At 46.1% G+C, this 14,339-nt stretch overlaps 4 protein-coding genes across 5 annotated transcripts; all 4 read right to left on the reverse strand.

The window, feature by feature from the left end:
* Positions 1–18: 18 nt before the first annotated feature.
* Positions 19–1,988, reverse strand: LOC121599497 (zinc finger protein 891-like). Its single transcript, XM_041927345.1, has 4 exons — positions 1,725–1,988; positions 740–1,642; positions 506–654; positions 19–424 (listed from the first exon to the last, which is right to left on the reverse strand). The coding sequence occupies exons 1-4, from the start codon at positions 1,935–1,937 to the stop codon at positions 130–132; spliced, it is 1,560 nt and encodes a 519-aa protein (XP_041783279.1). The 5' UTR covers positions 1,938–1,988; the 3' UTR covers positions 19–129.
* A 64-nt stretch (positions 1,989–2,052) lies between these two features.
* LOC121599498 (zinc finger protein 709-like) lies at positions 2,053–3,731 on the reverse strand. Its single transcript, XM_041927346.1, has 3 exons — positions 3,587–3,731; positions 2,693–3,507; positions 2,053–2,605 (listed from the first exon to the last, which is right to left on the reverse strand). The coding sequence occupies exons 2-3, from the start codon at positions 3,200–3,202 to the stop codon at positions 2,489–2,491; spliced, it is 627 nt and encodes a 208-aa protein (XP_041783280.1). The 5' UTR covers positions 3,203–3,507; positions 3,587–3,731; the 3' UTR covers positions 2,053–2,488.
* A 5,640-nt stretch (positions 3,732–9,371) lies between these two features.
* LOC121598796 (zinc finger protein 615-like) lies at positions 9,372–11,169 on the reverse strand. Its single transcript, XM_041926080.1, has 4 exons — positions 10,942–11,169; positions 10,133–10,882; positions 9,919–10,070; positions 9,372–9,774 (listed from the first exon to the last, which is right to left on the reverse strand). Exons 1-4 carry the CDS (start codon positions 11,077–11,079, stop codon positions 9,510–9,512), a joined length of 1,305 nt encoding a protein of 434 aa, XP_041782014.1. The 5' UTR covers positions 11,080–11,169; the 3' UTR covers positions 9,372–9,509.
* Positions 11,150–14,325, reverse strand: LOC121598797 (zinc finger protein 37 homolog). 2 transcript variants are annotated; one of them, XM_041926081.1, is made up of 7 exons: positions 14,161–14,254; positions 13,140–14,097; positions 12,713–12,920; positions 12,486–12,623; positions 11,764–12,426; positions 11,530–11,681; positions 11,150–11,450 (listed from the first exon to the last, which is right to left on the reverse strand). In XM_041926081.1, exons 4-7 carry the CDS (start codon positions 12,621–12,623, stop codon positions 11,204–11,206), a joined length of 1,200 nt encoding a protein of 399 aa, XP_041782015.1. In that variant the 5' UTR covers positions 12,713–12,920; positions 13,140–14,097; positions 14,161–14,254; the 3' UTR covers positions 11,150–11,203. The 2 variants fall into 2 exon arrangements, with proteins under 2 accessions (XP_041782015.1, XP_041782016.1); XM_041926082.1 differs by having other exon boundaries at positions 12,713–14,097; positions 14,161–14,325.
* Between the last annotated feature and the right edge of the window lie 14 nt (positions 14,326–14,339).

Here is a 14,339-nt window from a genome sequence, read left to right on the forward strand (position 1 = left end):
TTTACCCGTGCGGGAGCATGAAAGAAATGAACTTGGCAGCATTTGCACAATGATTTCTGTATTTCAATTCACGACACCACGCGTTTTTCTTCCAACCTTTTCACTTCTAATAAATATTACCAGGCGCCTTCAGTTTTCGACATACTCGATAACGGTCGATTCCCCTTCCGCCGTACCCTCACCGTGTGGTGGCGTTTCTGCGTCGTTTTCGCCACCTTCGAACGGGTGCTCCTTTTTGATGTGCGCATTGACGAGATACTTGTACCGGTACGTTTTGCCACACAGGGAGCAACCGAACAGGATGCCGCTGTGGGTGAACTCGTGCTTTTTCCTGGAGGTGTCGCTTTTGAATCGCTTCGGGCACTGGCTGCACATAAACGGCTGCTCTTTAGAATGGACTAGCTGGTGACGCTTGAGCATGTCGCTGCAACGTAACGTAAAAACGTAAGCAATCGTTAGTTATGAGCTGCATAAGAAGCTTCCCGTTAACAGCACGTTAACATACAGCATCTTGAATAGTTTGCCACAGATGGGACAGGCGTGCTCCTGCACGCCATGAAACCGTTTCACGTGCTTTCGCAGCACACAGGCGTCCGGGAATGTTCTCGAGCACACCCGGCACTCGTGCAGCTCACCGATCCCGTGCTGTGCGTACTAAAAACATAAAGCAAAGCATTGGGGTTAGAAAAAAAAAGAAAAAAAATGTTTTTTTCCGTCCAAAGGATAACGCCAAACGTACCATGTGCGACCGGTAGGTAGAGTAATGGGTGAACCCAATGTCACAGATTTCGCACGTCTTTATGTTCACCTTCAGGTGGACGGCTTGTACGTGGCGCAGCAGATTCGATGAATTGCTCATCCGTATCGAACAGTGCGGACAGGCGTGGCCCATCTCCTTGCTGTGTGTTGCACGGTGCGTTGCAATGTTTGTCACCACCTTCCCGCACGTTTCGCAGAGTGGCTTCTGACGCTTGCGCTTGGTGCGGCGAAATAGAATGCTCGTCGAGGTGGCAGCGCGAGTATTACTGCCAGCTTGTCCGTTCCGCACTAACACGAGCTTGGCTCGTCTGGTGCGTGAACCAGTCCAGCAGGTAAGATTATCATTCTTACTTAATGCAGCTACGGCTTCCTCCCCATCAGCGGGCGGTTCACCCAGCTCTATGTAGTTGGCAGAGTAGAGCGGATCGTCTTGTTCCGTCGACTGCTGCATCGTTGCTTCGTCTTCATGGCGTTTAGGCGGACTGGTTTCCGAGATAGCTGTGCCGTCATCATAATCAACGGAAGCGATGACCGCTTCCCTGTACTCCATTGTATCATCGTTTGTGGAGCTTGTATTCCGTTTCGTTCGCGTTCGATTTGGCTCATCATCATCATCCTGTTCGAAGTCCGTTTCGTCGTCGGAAGGCGTGAAACCATCGTTTATATGATCAGTGATCTCAAAATCTAATGGATCCTCCAGGACTGGATCATCGTTTTGGACATCATCAGTAGCACCTTGCACGTCGGTGAAACGCGACCTTGAGCAGAGCTGCCGGAACAGGTAGTCGTTGCTGATGCAGTTATTCCGGAATGCCGAAGCCTTTTTAAGCTTGCTCGTGCACTCCAAGCATACCGCCTGCGTCGTTGTTTGATCCGAACATATCTGTAGAAGCACGCAAAGCAATTTTACTTCACTCAATCTCACTTCATCAATGCTTCGCACTATTCAGCCGTGCCGAACTTACTTCAATTCCTGTTAACTGTTGCACATTTTCGATTGAGAGCGACGCGTCCAGGATCTCATCGAGCAGAATGATTCGTTCGTCTTCGTGGGACAAACAAAAACGGCAAACGTTTAGCAACCCCTGCGATGCGATCGCCATACTGCGGGCGAAAACTAGAGAAGGATTGTTGGTAAACAAATTTCCAACGAAACGGATTGTCAAAACGGCGCCCATTTATATCGCACAGGGTGGTTCCGAACGAGTACGGCGACGAGAGAAAAGATTGCTTTTCCAGCACACGCGTGTACTTTTATGGCAATAATGATTTTAATTATATTTTTGGATTTATTTTTTTTCTACGTAACTAAGTGATGTGCTCTTTGGAGCGCACCCACGACTCCGATTCGAATCCGGCCTGCTCCGGCCGATTTTGGACGACTTTGAACGACTCCGGTCGACTCTGGATGACTTCGACTCCAACCGATTGTGGATGACTCTGGACGACTCCAACGACTCTGAATGACTCCAAACGACTCTGGCCGACTCCCAACGACTCCGACGGCTCTGGACAATTCCAAACGACTCGAAATGACTCCGGATGACTCCAACTCCCAACGACTCTGGTCGACTCCGGACAACTACGGACGATTCCGAGAGATTCCGAACGACTCCGGATGATACTGGGTGGACCTACCATCCGAAGTCGACTTCGAAATTATCGGAGTCGGATCGGAGTCGACTCCGGATTGTTTTCATCTTAACTAGTGTAACCAAACACGTTATTTTCACTTGCATTCAAAGCTGTGAAATCGTTTGAAGTGATCTCTCTGCGTGAATTGATTGCTGAACGTTTTGCTGCAATCTTTGCATTCAAATCTTTTCCCAGTGGATTCATGAGTCAGCTAAAATGTAGAGAGGGCGAAAGAAGCTCCGGTTTTTAGATCATAATTTGGACATTATTTGTATGAATCATACATTCCACTACCTACCATATGATATCGATACGTTTTGTGGTGTACGAAGCCCTTCCCGCAGATGCCGCACGTTTTGCCGACCGTTTTAAAGTGCACCGTGTTGATGTGGGCCATGATGTTGCTCTTCTGCTTCATCTTCACTGGACAGTGCGGGCACCCGTACAGCGACTCCTGCCGATGATTTAGCAGATGCCGGCGTACCCCGATCACGAACACGCCGCACACTTCGCAGAGCGTCTTCGGGCGCACACAGAGGCCCGCTTTGTACTTTTTAATGTAGTAGCCCGGGCTCTGATCAACGATCGATGCATCTAGGATTTTCCGCTTCTTTCCCTTGCTCTTGCCCGGTCGGCGAACGTTGGGCTGCACGTTTTCAAGCAGATCGGCGCCACTTCGTGTACTTTCTCTCTGTTTTGCCGATCTTAGCAAGAGGGTATTTGTCCGACTTTCGTCAGTGAGCGAATGGTACGGATCGCCGGGCGTAATATAGTTCGCAGAGTACAACTCTGCATCATCGTCCTGCATTCTGGCGAGCTGATTGGACTGCGCTGTTGTTCATCATAACTGTACCCCTCCAGTGTGAGTTCTTCAAATCCGATTGTATGGTCGCTCAATTGCTCCTTCTCCTGCTTCTCATCATTGTCCGATAATTCTTCACACTCCCAATCTTCATAGTACGCGCGCTCTGCACTGTAAATGAGCGTCATGAACAGCTCCTGGAATTTAATATCGTTTCTTAAGCAGATGCATCGGAATTCTGCAGCCGTTCTGAGCCTGTTTGCACAATCGTGGCAGATGGCGTACGTCGCAAAGTCCTCGTCTGGGTTTATCTGAAAGTGGAACACACAATCTCTTGAGTTCACCCGAGAGCGTATACGATCTCTTCATAGAGCGAGGATTTCTGCTCACCTGTATTCCGGTAAATCGTTCCACATCTGCGTGCGTAAGTGAAGCACTGAAGGTTGCTGTGATCGGACAGAGGCGCTGTTCGTCCTCGCACAGGCAGAACCTGCAGATGGGCACAATTTCTTGCAGTGCATTCGCCATCCCCGATTTCGAATGCTGGTTAGTTGTCAAACAAATATCAGCTGAGATTCAAACGTCAAACATATGTTTTTGTTCACAACAAAACGGTGGAGTTTTTTTTATTCGTCAAAATCTTCACAGGGTGGTTGCGAATTACAAGCCCTCAAGCCGTCATCTTACGACGCGCTACCCTTTGCCAACCGTCAAACAGTCTGCACGCACACAGAACCGGAACATCTTGGGACTGGATGGGCATTTCTCCTTTATGGCATTTTACCATAAAATAATAGTAAAAAAGAACTCGCAGTGAGAAAATATCCCGAGAACATTGTGATACGTTCGCAGAACAAGGATAGAACGGGTGAAACAAGAGCACAACGCCGTCCAAACAAAGTGCGCAGACTGTGTGTGTGTGTTTTGTGGTTTGATAGGAAATATGCCGCCAACGGCTGAACCGCCAACCATGCCCAAGAAAGAAGCATCAGCTGCTGTGCCCAAAAAAAACAAAGCTTCGCTCAATATATTCTATCCACCCTTTGTACCGGAACTTCTTGACTTTTGGTTTCTTGCCTTGGAAGCCACGTTTATTATGAATGGCCACTATTCGGACAGGTACAGGTACAATGCGCTCATCACTTGCCTAGGCAGCCGCGCCAAAATGGTTCGCAAGACGATCCAAATGTGTAGTACGTTAAACTCGAAGAAAAAGTACAAAATCCTCAAAGCTGCCGTACGTGCCTGCTATCCTACGGTAGAAGAACAGACACCCGCCACCACACCTCACCCGCTCACCACCTTGAAGCTTGGCGAACGGAAGCCGTCCGAGCTGCTAGCCGAAATGCGTCTCTTGGGCAAAGGTTGCCCGGATTCATTGCTCGAATACGTTTGGCTTCGTGCACTGCCGGCTTCGATACAATCGGCCGTTAGTGTGCATGTCGATGCCGTAGAGATACCTTCAATCGACGACTTGGCTGCCAAGGCGGACAAGATGTTGGAGAAATTACGCCGCGCGGAGGAACGAGCCAAACAAAACAAAATCACAAAGCAGCAAATGTCAGAAGTTACTGCATTGAAGGATAAAATTATGAAAACAAGCGAAGAGCTTCGACTCCTCTCCGCTTCTACCTCCAAATCGCAGGATTCGAGTAGTACCGTTTCCTGGACCTGCTGGTATCATAGCATCTACGGCAAACAGGCGTACAATTGCGAGGTGCGCAATAAAAACGATTCTACTATTAAGTGCGATTTCTTAGCCAGAAATCCATAATGCAAATTTTAAAATATCTCGCGAAATCTCTAATTGATCTTTTTAAACCAGAATTCCAAACTATAGCCATCGATCATTTGACAATGTATTAAATCTGTTAAAAAACAGAACAAAAATAGCAAGTTACTTAACGCACATTAATCTGGAACATCCGAATTCCCATGTTTAGGCGAAGTCGTAAGGAGTCCCAAAGTGGTCATGGAATAAAATCCTACACCAGCATCGATTTAGGCTCCATCTAGCGATCGAGTGAATCGCTTCAAGATGATTCAAGATGATGATCACACAAAAAAAAAACGTTGTCATGTGGGACTTTTGATACGAAACGGAAGGGTAATCGTTTCCTCCACTATTTTAGTTGTATTTTACATTACATCTAAGCATTATACATAGATATTCGTCATTACACGATGTCCTTCAAATTTAACCGTAAACGTATCGTGAATCATGTTTGTAGAGCGATGTGAACGTTACTGATAAAATAACGTCTAATTTAGCGAAACAAGGAATGGAACATAACTATTCTAAACTATTCTGGAGGTTCAATGAATTCTATGCTGATATAACAAAAAAATCCAATTTCTAAAATGAAACATTATTAAGTAACAAAGCATAAAAAATGTACTCTAGGACCTGTGGAACTAATTACGGCGGGATCGCTTAGTTTGATGTAATGAAGCAGAACAGAAAGGACACTTGGGCCTAGGGCAGTTACTACGGGTCCAATCCGAACCACTAGTTCCATCCGGAGTCGGAGACGTTCGGAATCGTTCAGAGACGCAGTCGTCCGGATTCGCCCGCAGTCCAGTCAACTCCGGCGACTCTGACTTAAACCAATTCCGGAGGACTCCGACGACTTGGATCAACTCCGGATGACTCCGACTCCCAACGACTCCCATCGACATCGGACGACTTCGGGCGATTCCGAGCGACTCCGCATAAAACTGGACGGACCTAGGGATCGGAGTCGGTTCCGGAATTATCGAAGTCGGATCGTAGTTGACTCCGGATGTTTGCCACCTTTAACCATCACTATTTGTGATAATTACTTTTAACTTATCTTGTTCATTTTTGTTTTCCTACGCAGCGAACTGTTTAAATGTTATCTTCGTTTCATTGTTTACTTTTTTGTTCTGTTAAGACTATAGTCAACATTCCCCATGTACTGCGTGCTGCTGCAGTTGTGCACAGTAATTTATTTGTTTTCTCACTAACTGCCAAAAAATTTCCATTTTGTCTAATGTATTCCTTTCTTTCTGTTGTGTCCAAAGTGTAACGTTGATGCCCTGGTGAACCGGTAATAACAGGGGGAAAATATTCTCCAACTACTACCGTACGATGACACAGGATTGGCAAAGGCAACAAAATTGCAGTTCCGCTCTCACCGTTTATTTCTTGTTTTGTGTGTGGATCAATTCACTCATTGCTCAGACCTTCCGTCGGGTGCATTTTACGACGGTGTATATTAAGCAGCGTTTTGTACCGATAGGTTTTGTCGCACAGCGTGCATTTGAACTGGATGCCGCTGTGCGTGCGTAAATGGATGGATCTAGTTTTGGCGCTTTTAAACTGCTTCGGACACCGCGGGCATGCGTACGGCCTTTCCGTGCTGTGAACTAGCTGATGATTTTGAAGTGCTCTCCTGCAAATAAACAACAAAAGAGCGGTAAAAACCGTTTGATAACATTGTGCAGGGTACATCTGTTGTGCGGATGCAAATCTTACCTCATTTTGAACGTTTTGTCACACAACGAGCAGCTGTAACTCTCCATTTCGTGATACCTTCTGATGTGCTCTCTCACGCTGCTCCTGTGGTTGAACTTCTTTCCGCACACTTTGCACTCATGCTGCGTCCCGATGCCGTGGTGTGATAGCTGCAAACATATGGCACGATTGTTGCCTGTGTAGTAATTGTGTAAGGATTTCCCTTGCCCATTCAACATCGCTTTTCAAATTGCGTTCTTACCATATGCGATTCGTAGCCATTTTTGTGCGTAAATCCTTTGCCGCATTGTTTGCACGTCTTCACTATCCTGCGCTCGTGTACCGCCTGCACGTGCCGCATCATGTTGGCCGAGTGCGTCATGCGGACGGGACAGTGCGGACACGCGTACCGGGCCTCCTGCTTGTGGCTGACGATGTGCGACACGATATCGCTCACCATCTTCCCGCACATTTCGCACAGATACCGCTGGCGCCGATACTTCGACAGGTCCAGCAGGTGGTACATTTCGTTCGAAATGTACTCTTGCTCAATTTTTGACTGCGTGTAGGCTCGTTGCGGTTTGCGCATGATGGCGTTGTACATTTCCGCTATGAAGCTGTCGTCGTCGCTGGAGCCCCGCGCGTCATCGTCCAAATCTTCGCCCGGTGCGATGTAGTTAGCCGAGTACAGTTCTTCTTCCACTAGCTCATCCTTCACGCCACGATCGGTCGCTGGTGGGATAGAGGAGCTTGCGAGCACCATCGACTGTGTGGTGGGTTGTTCGCTTGAGAAGCATGAAGATCCTTCTTCTTCTTCTTCTTCTTCTTCTTCTACCTCTACTTCTTCTACTTCTTCTACTTCTTCTACTTCTTCTTCTGACACACTCGTCGCTCGGGAAGAGGATGCCTTCGGAACGACACTTTCCAACTGCCGGTTAACACACGGGTCGGTACTGTGATTAGCCGCTGCAGCATCTACTTCATCCAGTATGTCATCAGCACACATTTGTGGGTAAATTTTACGTAAATAGGCATCGTTCCTTAAGCAAGACCGCCGGAAGACAGCATACTTGTACAATCGGATGGAGCAATCGGCACATATGGCATCGTGAATGTTTTCGTCCGGTTCGATCTACAAAGACAAGCGCGGGCATTAATTTTAACGCCGAAAGGGACGCGGGAGACAAGGCAATCGGCAATCGGCAGGCCTCCTACTTACAACGATGCCCGTGAATCGTTCTATATTGTCGACCGTGATGTGCTCGTCCAGTGCGTTCCTGATCGGGATAAGAAGATCTTCGTCCTGGCTTAAACAAAATCGACAAAAGTTCCACATTTCCTGCACCACTAGCTCCATGGTTGGTTTCTGTTACGGTAGCAGCGAACGGCAGATAAACACCAAACAGCCCAAAACAGCCACAATTCACACTGAAGCGAAACGTTGTTTGTGTTGTTTTGACAGCCTGCCACAGGACCAAAGGCAGCACAGGGTGACTAGTCGCAGTTGTGCGGGGTGTTCAATAAGTTCGAATACAACTTTTCATCGTTGTGTAGTAGTGATGGCCGGGACGACCCAAACCTATCGGGTTGTAGCCATCTGTAAGGGAACGGTCAGAACCTCGCCGCATGCGATTTTCCCGTAAGCTTTTGTATGGGATTTGACGTTAATGACAGCACTTGCGAATCTGCCGCATGCGGCAATGCGGCAAAATCAAAATCAATTAATTTTGCCGCATCGCCGCATGCGATTTTATTTCGATGTCAAAAGTCTAAAGTCATATCATATAATGATTATCTCTATAAAGAAATAACCAAATATCATAATAAAGCCTCGAAAAGCTAGAAAATTGAGGAAACTCTTTTCTTGCCGCATGCGGCGAGGTTCTGACCGTTCCCTAAGCAAACCGGAGTCGTTCGGTTGAACCCGAAAGATACAAGTAGGTTCGATAGGTGCAAGAAAGCATAAGTGACTCCGCCCTGTTGGTGCAATGAATTTGGTTCGGGTCGGGCCAAGGTGGGTTCATTCCACAGTGGCGTGGTTGCAGCGAGTTCGGGTCGACCCGAATTGTTCAGTAGGTGCGAGAAAGCATAAGCGATTCGGACCCGTTGGTCCCGTCGGGTATTGAATCTACCTTGACCCTACCCAACCCGAACTCGCTTCACCAACGGGTCGGAGTTGTTTATGCTTTTTCTCGCACCTACTGAACCGTTCGGGTCGACCCAAACTCGCTGCAACCACGCCACGGTGAAATGGTGAGGTGAACTTACCTTGGCCCGACTCGATCCGAACTCGTTGCACCAACGGGTCGTCAGAGTCGCTTTAGGCCTGGGTCTATGAATATGTTGCGGCAACATTTGTTCAATGGCAACATTTCTGGATTTACTTGCCTCACTTTCTTGCACCTGACCCTCAAAAACACCATCGACAAATTATCCGAATCTCACTTCATTATGTTCTGATAGTACATATTAGAGTTTAGTATTTACGTATCACCGTTCTAGTTCTAGCGATACATAACTTCAATGCGAGATCATACAACAGTACAGAGGGAATGAGAAAGCTCCGCTGTGTGGCTATTCCACCAACAGATGACGCGTCAGTAGCATTTTTTGCTATTTTTAGAATGCATCAGTCGTTTATCGTCTGCTAAACAAAGTCTTTTTAGATGCTGTTTAGGTTGAGAGCTTGAGCCGTTTAGAACCCGTTTAGTGTTCGTTTAGTGGATTTGTGGCACTTGGGTGACTAATTGCAAAACTGCAATTTGTTGTCTGTTGATTTTAACATACTTTTTATTGTTAAACGATTTTAATTACCCACATTGTTGATGCGTCGATCTATACAATTCCTTCATCTACACCACCACCTTCGTCTGCATTTTCCGATTTGATCACTGCCTCCGGGTGGTGTTTTCGCATGTGTATATTGAGCAAGGATTTGTACCGATAGGACTTTCGACAAAGCTCGCAGGAAAACGTGATACCGGTGTGCGTGAGCTGATGCGTATTGCGAGCGTACCCACTCTTGAACCGTTTCGGGCAGTAGCTGCATGCGTACGGCTGATTGTCCGAGTGTACCCTGCCGTGTATGTTCAACGCCCGTCTGTGTTGGAGAAGTAAGAGAGTAGAGCAGTGGAATTTAAAAAAACAATAAAACATACAGATTTCAATTATTAGTTTCGGAACAGTTCGGATAGCAAGAAGAACAAGACCACCTGAACTAATTTCATTTTTTCTTAAATCATACCTGGTCTTAAACCGTTTGCTGCACAGCTTGCACTCGTATTTACTTTCATAGGTGTGCATTCGGCTGATGTGCTCCCTTAAGCTGCCCTTGTGATTGAATATTTTAGGGCAAAGTTTGCACTTGAATTTCTCCCCGATACCGTGTTTGGTGCGCTGAAAATACAAATTGGCTGGCTAAATTCGCATCAGCTGCAGGCATCGGAGCGTGTGCTTACCATGTGCGAGTTGTAGGTGTTGTAATGCGTAAACCCTTGGCCGCATGCATCGCACGTCTTGACGATCGTTTTCATGTGCACCGCATTGATGTGCCGCACGAGATTGGAGCCATCAGTCATTTTCATGGAGCAGTGTGGACAGGCGTACATCGCTTCTTTGGTGTGGCTCAGCAAGTGGCGCTTTAAGTTGGTAACCATCTGGCCACAGAGGTCGCAAAGCTGTTTCGTCAAATATGGCCAATCCAGAACGAAAGATTGTTCTTGTGAATATGCTTTGGGAGTATCAGCCTGCTTCGTTAGCCGTAGCGTCTTGGACCTTTTGCCGGCTTTGTTTGCTTTCGGGCGTATGAGCTTTTTGCTTCTACCGGCACGAACGTTTACGGCCGCCGGTGTCACTAGAACGGTATCACTAGCATCGTGACGATTGTCCAACTCAATCAGCTCTTCATCGCAAGAAATGTACTGCTCAGTGCTGGCAAGAATTAAACCATTATCATCGCAGTTTACATTTTCAATTTCATTGAGAAATTCATGCTCGCATTCGTCGAAATCATCTTCCGATTTGCGGTGAACAATGGCAGGAAGTAGCTTTCGATCCGTTTCGTGCCTAGTCTCGGCTATGAATTGTGAGAACATTTGCTGATAGATTCGATCGTTGCGTACGCAAGACTTCCGAAAGGCAGCTGATTTTCTTAAACCATTTCTACAGTCGGTGCAGATCACGTAAGGTACGTTGTCATCGGCCAGGATCTAAAACATCCAAACTAAGTTGTAACTGAGGATCGTAGAATCTACCGTGCAAAACAAACCTGTATACTGGTAAAACGTTCCACATCCTCAGAGGTAAGCAAAGAATCAAATACATTCTTGGCAGGAACTAGGATGTCCAGCTCTTCGCACAAACAAAGCCGACAAATGTTAGTTATTTCACGTAAAGTGTGCACCATCTCGAACGGAAATGAATTTGTTTAATAACAATGCCCCAGCTGAGATATGTCAAACACGACGACAGGGTGGTTCTTAAATCGCAGCGTGCCATGCTGCCAGTTTATTTTTTATTGTTTGCATTTTCTAATCCGGTCCACCAGATCCGTCCGTGTTTTCGGCAACCAACTCCGGGTGCAGTTTTCGCATATGTATGTTAAGTTGAGCTTTGTATCGATAGGACTTATCACAATGCTGGCAGGAAAATATAATGCCCGTGTGGGTGAGTTGATGCGTATTGCGGCCGAAGCTGCTCTTGAACCGTTTCGGACAGAGGCTGCAAGCATACGGCCGGTTTTCGGAATGTACTCGTCTGTGTATATACAGCGACCTTCTGTGGTAAAAAAAGATAGTTATTAGAAAAAACACAGTATTTTAACATCCCCCATTCTTTCCCTTTCGCTTGAACATACCCACACTTGAACCGTTTACCGCAAACCTTGCATTCAAATTTAGATTCGATACTATGCCGACGTCTGGTATGTTCCTGTATGCTACGCGTACTGTTGAATTCTTTGTAGCATATCTTGCATTTGTATTTTTCCCCAATATTATGCACACCACGCTGAAAACGAAAGATAAAAAAAAAAATTGGAAATGCATTGGTGTGGCACATGTTTTTTTTCCAAAGCCCAAAACAGGCTTACCATATGACCATTGTAGCTGTTATGATGCTTGAATCCTTTACCACACAATTCGCATGTTTTAATGATCAGCTGCATGTGCACGGCTTCGATGTGGCGCGCAAGATTCGAGCTGTCCGTCATCTGTACCGGACAGTGCGGGCAAGGGATTCGTACTTCTTTCGTGTGCGTCAGCTGGTGTCGTTTGTAATTGGTAGTCGTTTGGCCACATATGTCACACAGGTATTCCACATGACGATTCGCATACTTTTTGCGTCGTTTCCTAGTGCGTATTGGTGGGTCCTGCAGGTTGATTGTTTCATCAATTACCATCGGTTCCGGGCGAGGAGACGAGAGTGTTGATTTTAAAGGGGTGGCTTCCGTTTCAATGCTTTCCAAATCTTTTTTATCAGCTCTAACTATCTGCTTGTTCTCAGAAGCAGGCAGTTTCATTCGATGAACTGGATGGGTGGAAACCGTAACATCGATATCATCATCGGTGTGATGAACAATCGTTGAAGGTTGCTTTCGATGCGTTTCGTTCCGAATCTCGACGATCAATTCCGAGAACAATTGGCAATAGAGTCGATCATTGCGTATACAAGACTTCCGAAAGGCAGCTGATTTTCTTAAACTACTTCTACAATCGGTGCAGATCACGTAAGGTACTTTGTCATCGGCCGGGATCTAAAACATACAAACAATGTTGTAACTGAGGATCGCTACGCTACGCGTGCAGAACAAACCTGTACACCGGTGAAGCGTTCCACATCCTCCGTGGTAAGCGAGGAATCGAATACATCCTCGGCAGGAACTAGGATGTCCAGCTCTTCGCACAAACAAAGCCGACAAATGTTAGTTATTTTGCGTAGAGTGTGCACCATCTTGAACGGAAATGAATTTGTTTAACAACAATGCCTCAACTGAGATATGTCAAACAGGACTACAGGGTGGTTCTTGATTAGCAGCGTACCGTGTAGTGATGGGTAAATAACGATTATTTCCGGAGTCGGATCGATGCGTCTACGGCACCCATTCGAATCGCATTCGGAGTTACCTCGGTCTGTATTAACGGGGAGGAGGGGGTTGGGTGCACGAAAAAAAAAAACACCGGACTCGTCGACTCCGAATCTTTATCAGTCCAGATCAGTGCGTATCAGTTCGGTTCAGTTCGGATGAGCCTGGCAGCGACCGAATGAGTCAGATCGAGTACGGGCGAGTAGTTTAGGTTGGCGGTATAAAAACAGTAAGGTTATTTCAATGTTGATTGAATGTAATGGGAAGTATATAGAAAGTACAAGAAAAAACGGTTTTTTTTATCTGACGAAAAAGGTAAATATTATTGCAAGAAAGAAATATTTAAAATAGAAATAACATGGTTAGGCTGGGAATACACGAACCGAGATCGTTGCGGTACCGCAAAATTTGCGCCTTGCCTTTATAACAGTTGTAGAACAGTTGAAGAATAGGTTGCCAAATCTTTCGAGCCTCCAGTCGTGCCTGCTGTTGCGCAGTGATACCCAACTTCGGTATTGTTTGAGATTTACTCTGAAATTTGTTTGAAAATTCATATCGAGAAACGAGTTTTGTATTTTATTTTGCGTAAACTATGTGAAATAAGTAATTTGATTCGCAAATTGATAAAAAATTTCCATCTCGGCACTTTCAATCGTCACCAGACCTCGGATGAGTCCATACACGAACCGCGATTATCTCACCTGTTTGTCAGATTTTATAACAAAATTACAGTACAAGTCACACGCGATTTTCACGGTACCGCGAAAATTACGATTCATTTATTTCCATCCTTATACTGTATCGTATTTGATGTCGTACTTGCAGGTGAATGAACTCATCAGTAGTTTACTGAATGCTAATGGACAGTCATTTTGGGAATTAGCAATTGCAACGTCAACCTGAACTACTCGCCCGGACTCTACCGGATTCGTTCAGACTCATCCGGACTGATCCAGATTGTTCCGACCTGAACGGAATAGTCCGGATTGATCCGGATGGATCCGGACTGATCCGAACTGATCCGGAATCGGAGTTGATCCATGACTCCGCCTAAGATTACCCATCACTAGTACCGTGCTGCCAGTTTTTTTTTGAATTTTAACTCCAACGAATCCGTCCGTGTTTTCGGCAACCGACTCCGGGTGAAGCTTTCGCATATGTATGCTAAGCTGGCATTTATATGGATAGGATTTATCGCAGTGCTGGCAGGAAAATCTAACACCTGTGTGGGTGTGTTGATGGGTATTGCGTGCGAAGCTGCTCTTAAACCGCTTCGGACAGATGCTGCAGGCATACGGCCAGTTTTCGGAATGTACTCGACCGTGGTGTCTTAGATCTCGACTGAAAGAGGAACGAATGATATTATTGCTTTTGCTATTGCTTTCTTCCGCCTTTCAAACCAACCTCGTTTTAAATTGCTTGCTGCAAAACTTGCATTCGTATTTTCTTAGTGAGCTGTGTATCCGGTTGATATGATCTTTTAATGTACTCTTCCCGTTGAATTGTTTAAGGCACATTTTGCATTCAAATTTTTCTCCGATACCGTGCGTGGTGAGCTATGAATGGAGTTTTTTTTATCATAC

Source organism: Anopheles merus, chromosome 3L (assembly GCF_017562075.2).
Source record: "Anopheles merus strain MAF chromosome 3L, AmerM5.1, whole genome shotgun sequence".
In the NCBI taxonomy this organism is placed as follows: domain Eukaryota; kingdom Metazoa; phylum Arthropoda; class Insecta; order Diptera; family Culicidae; genus Anopheles; species Anopheles merus.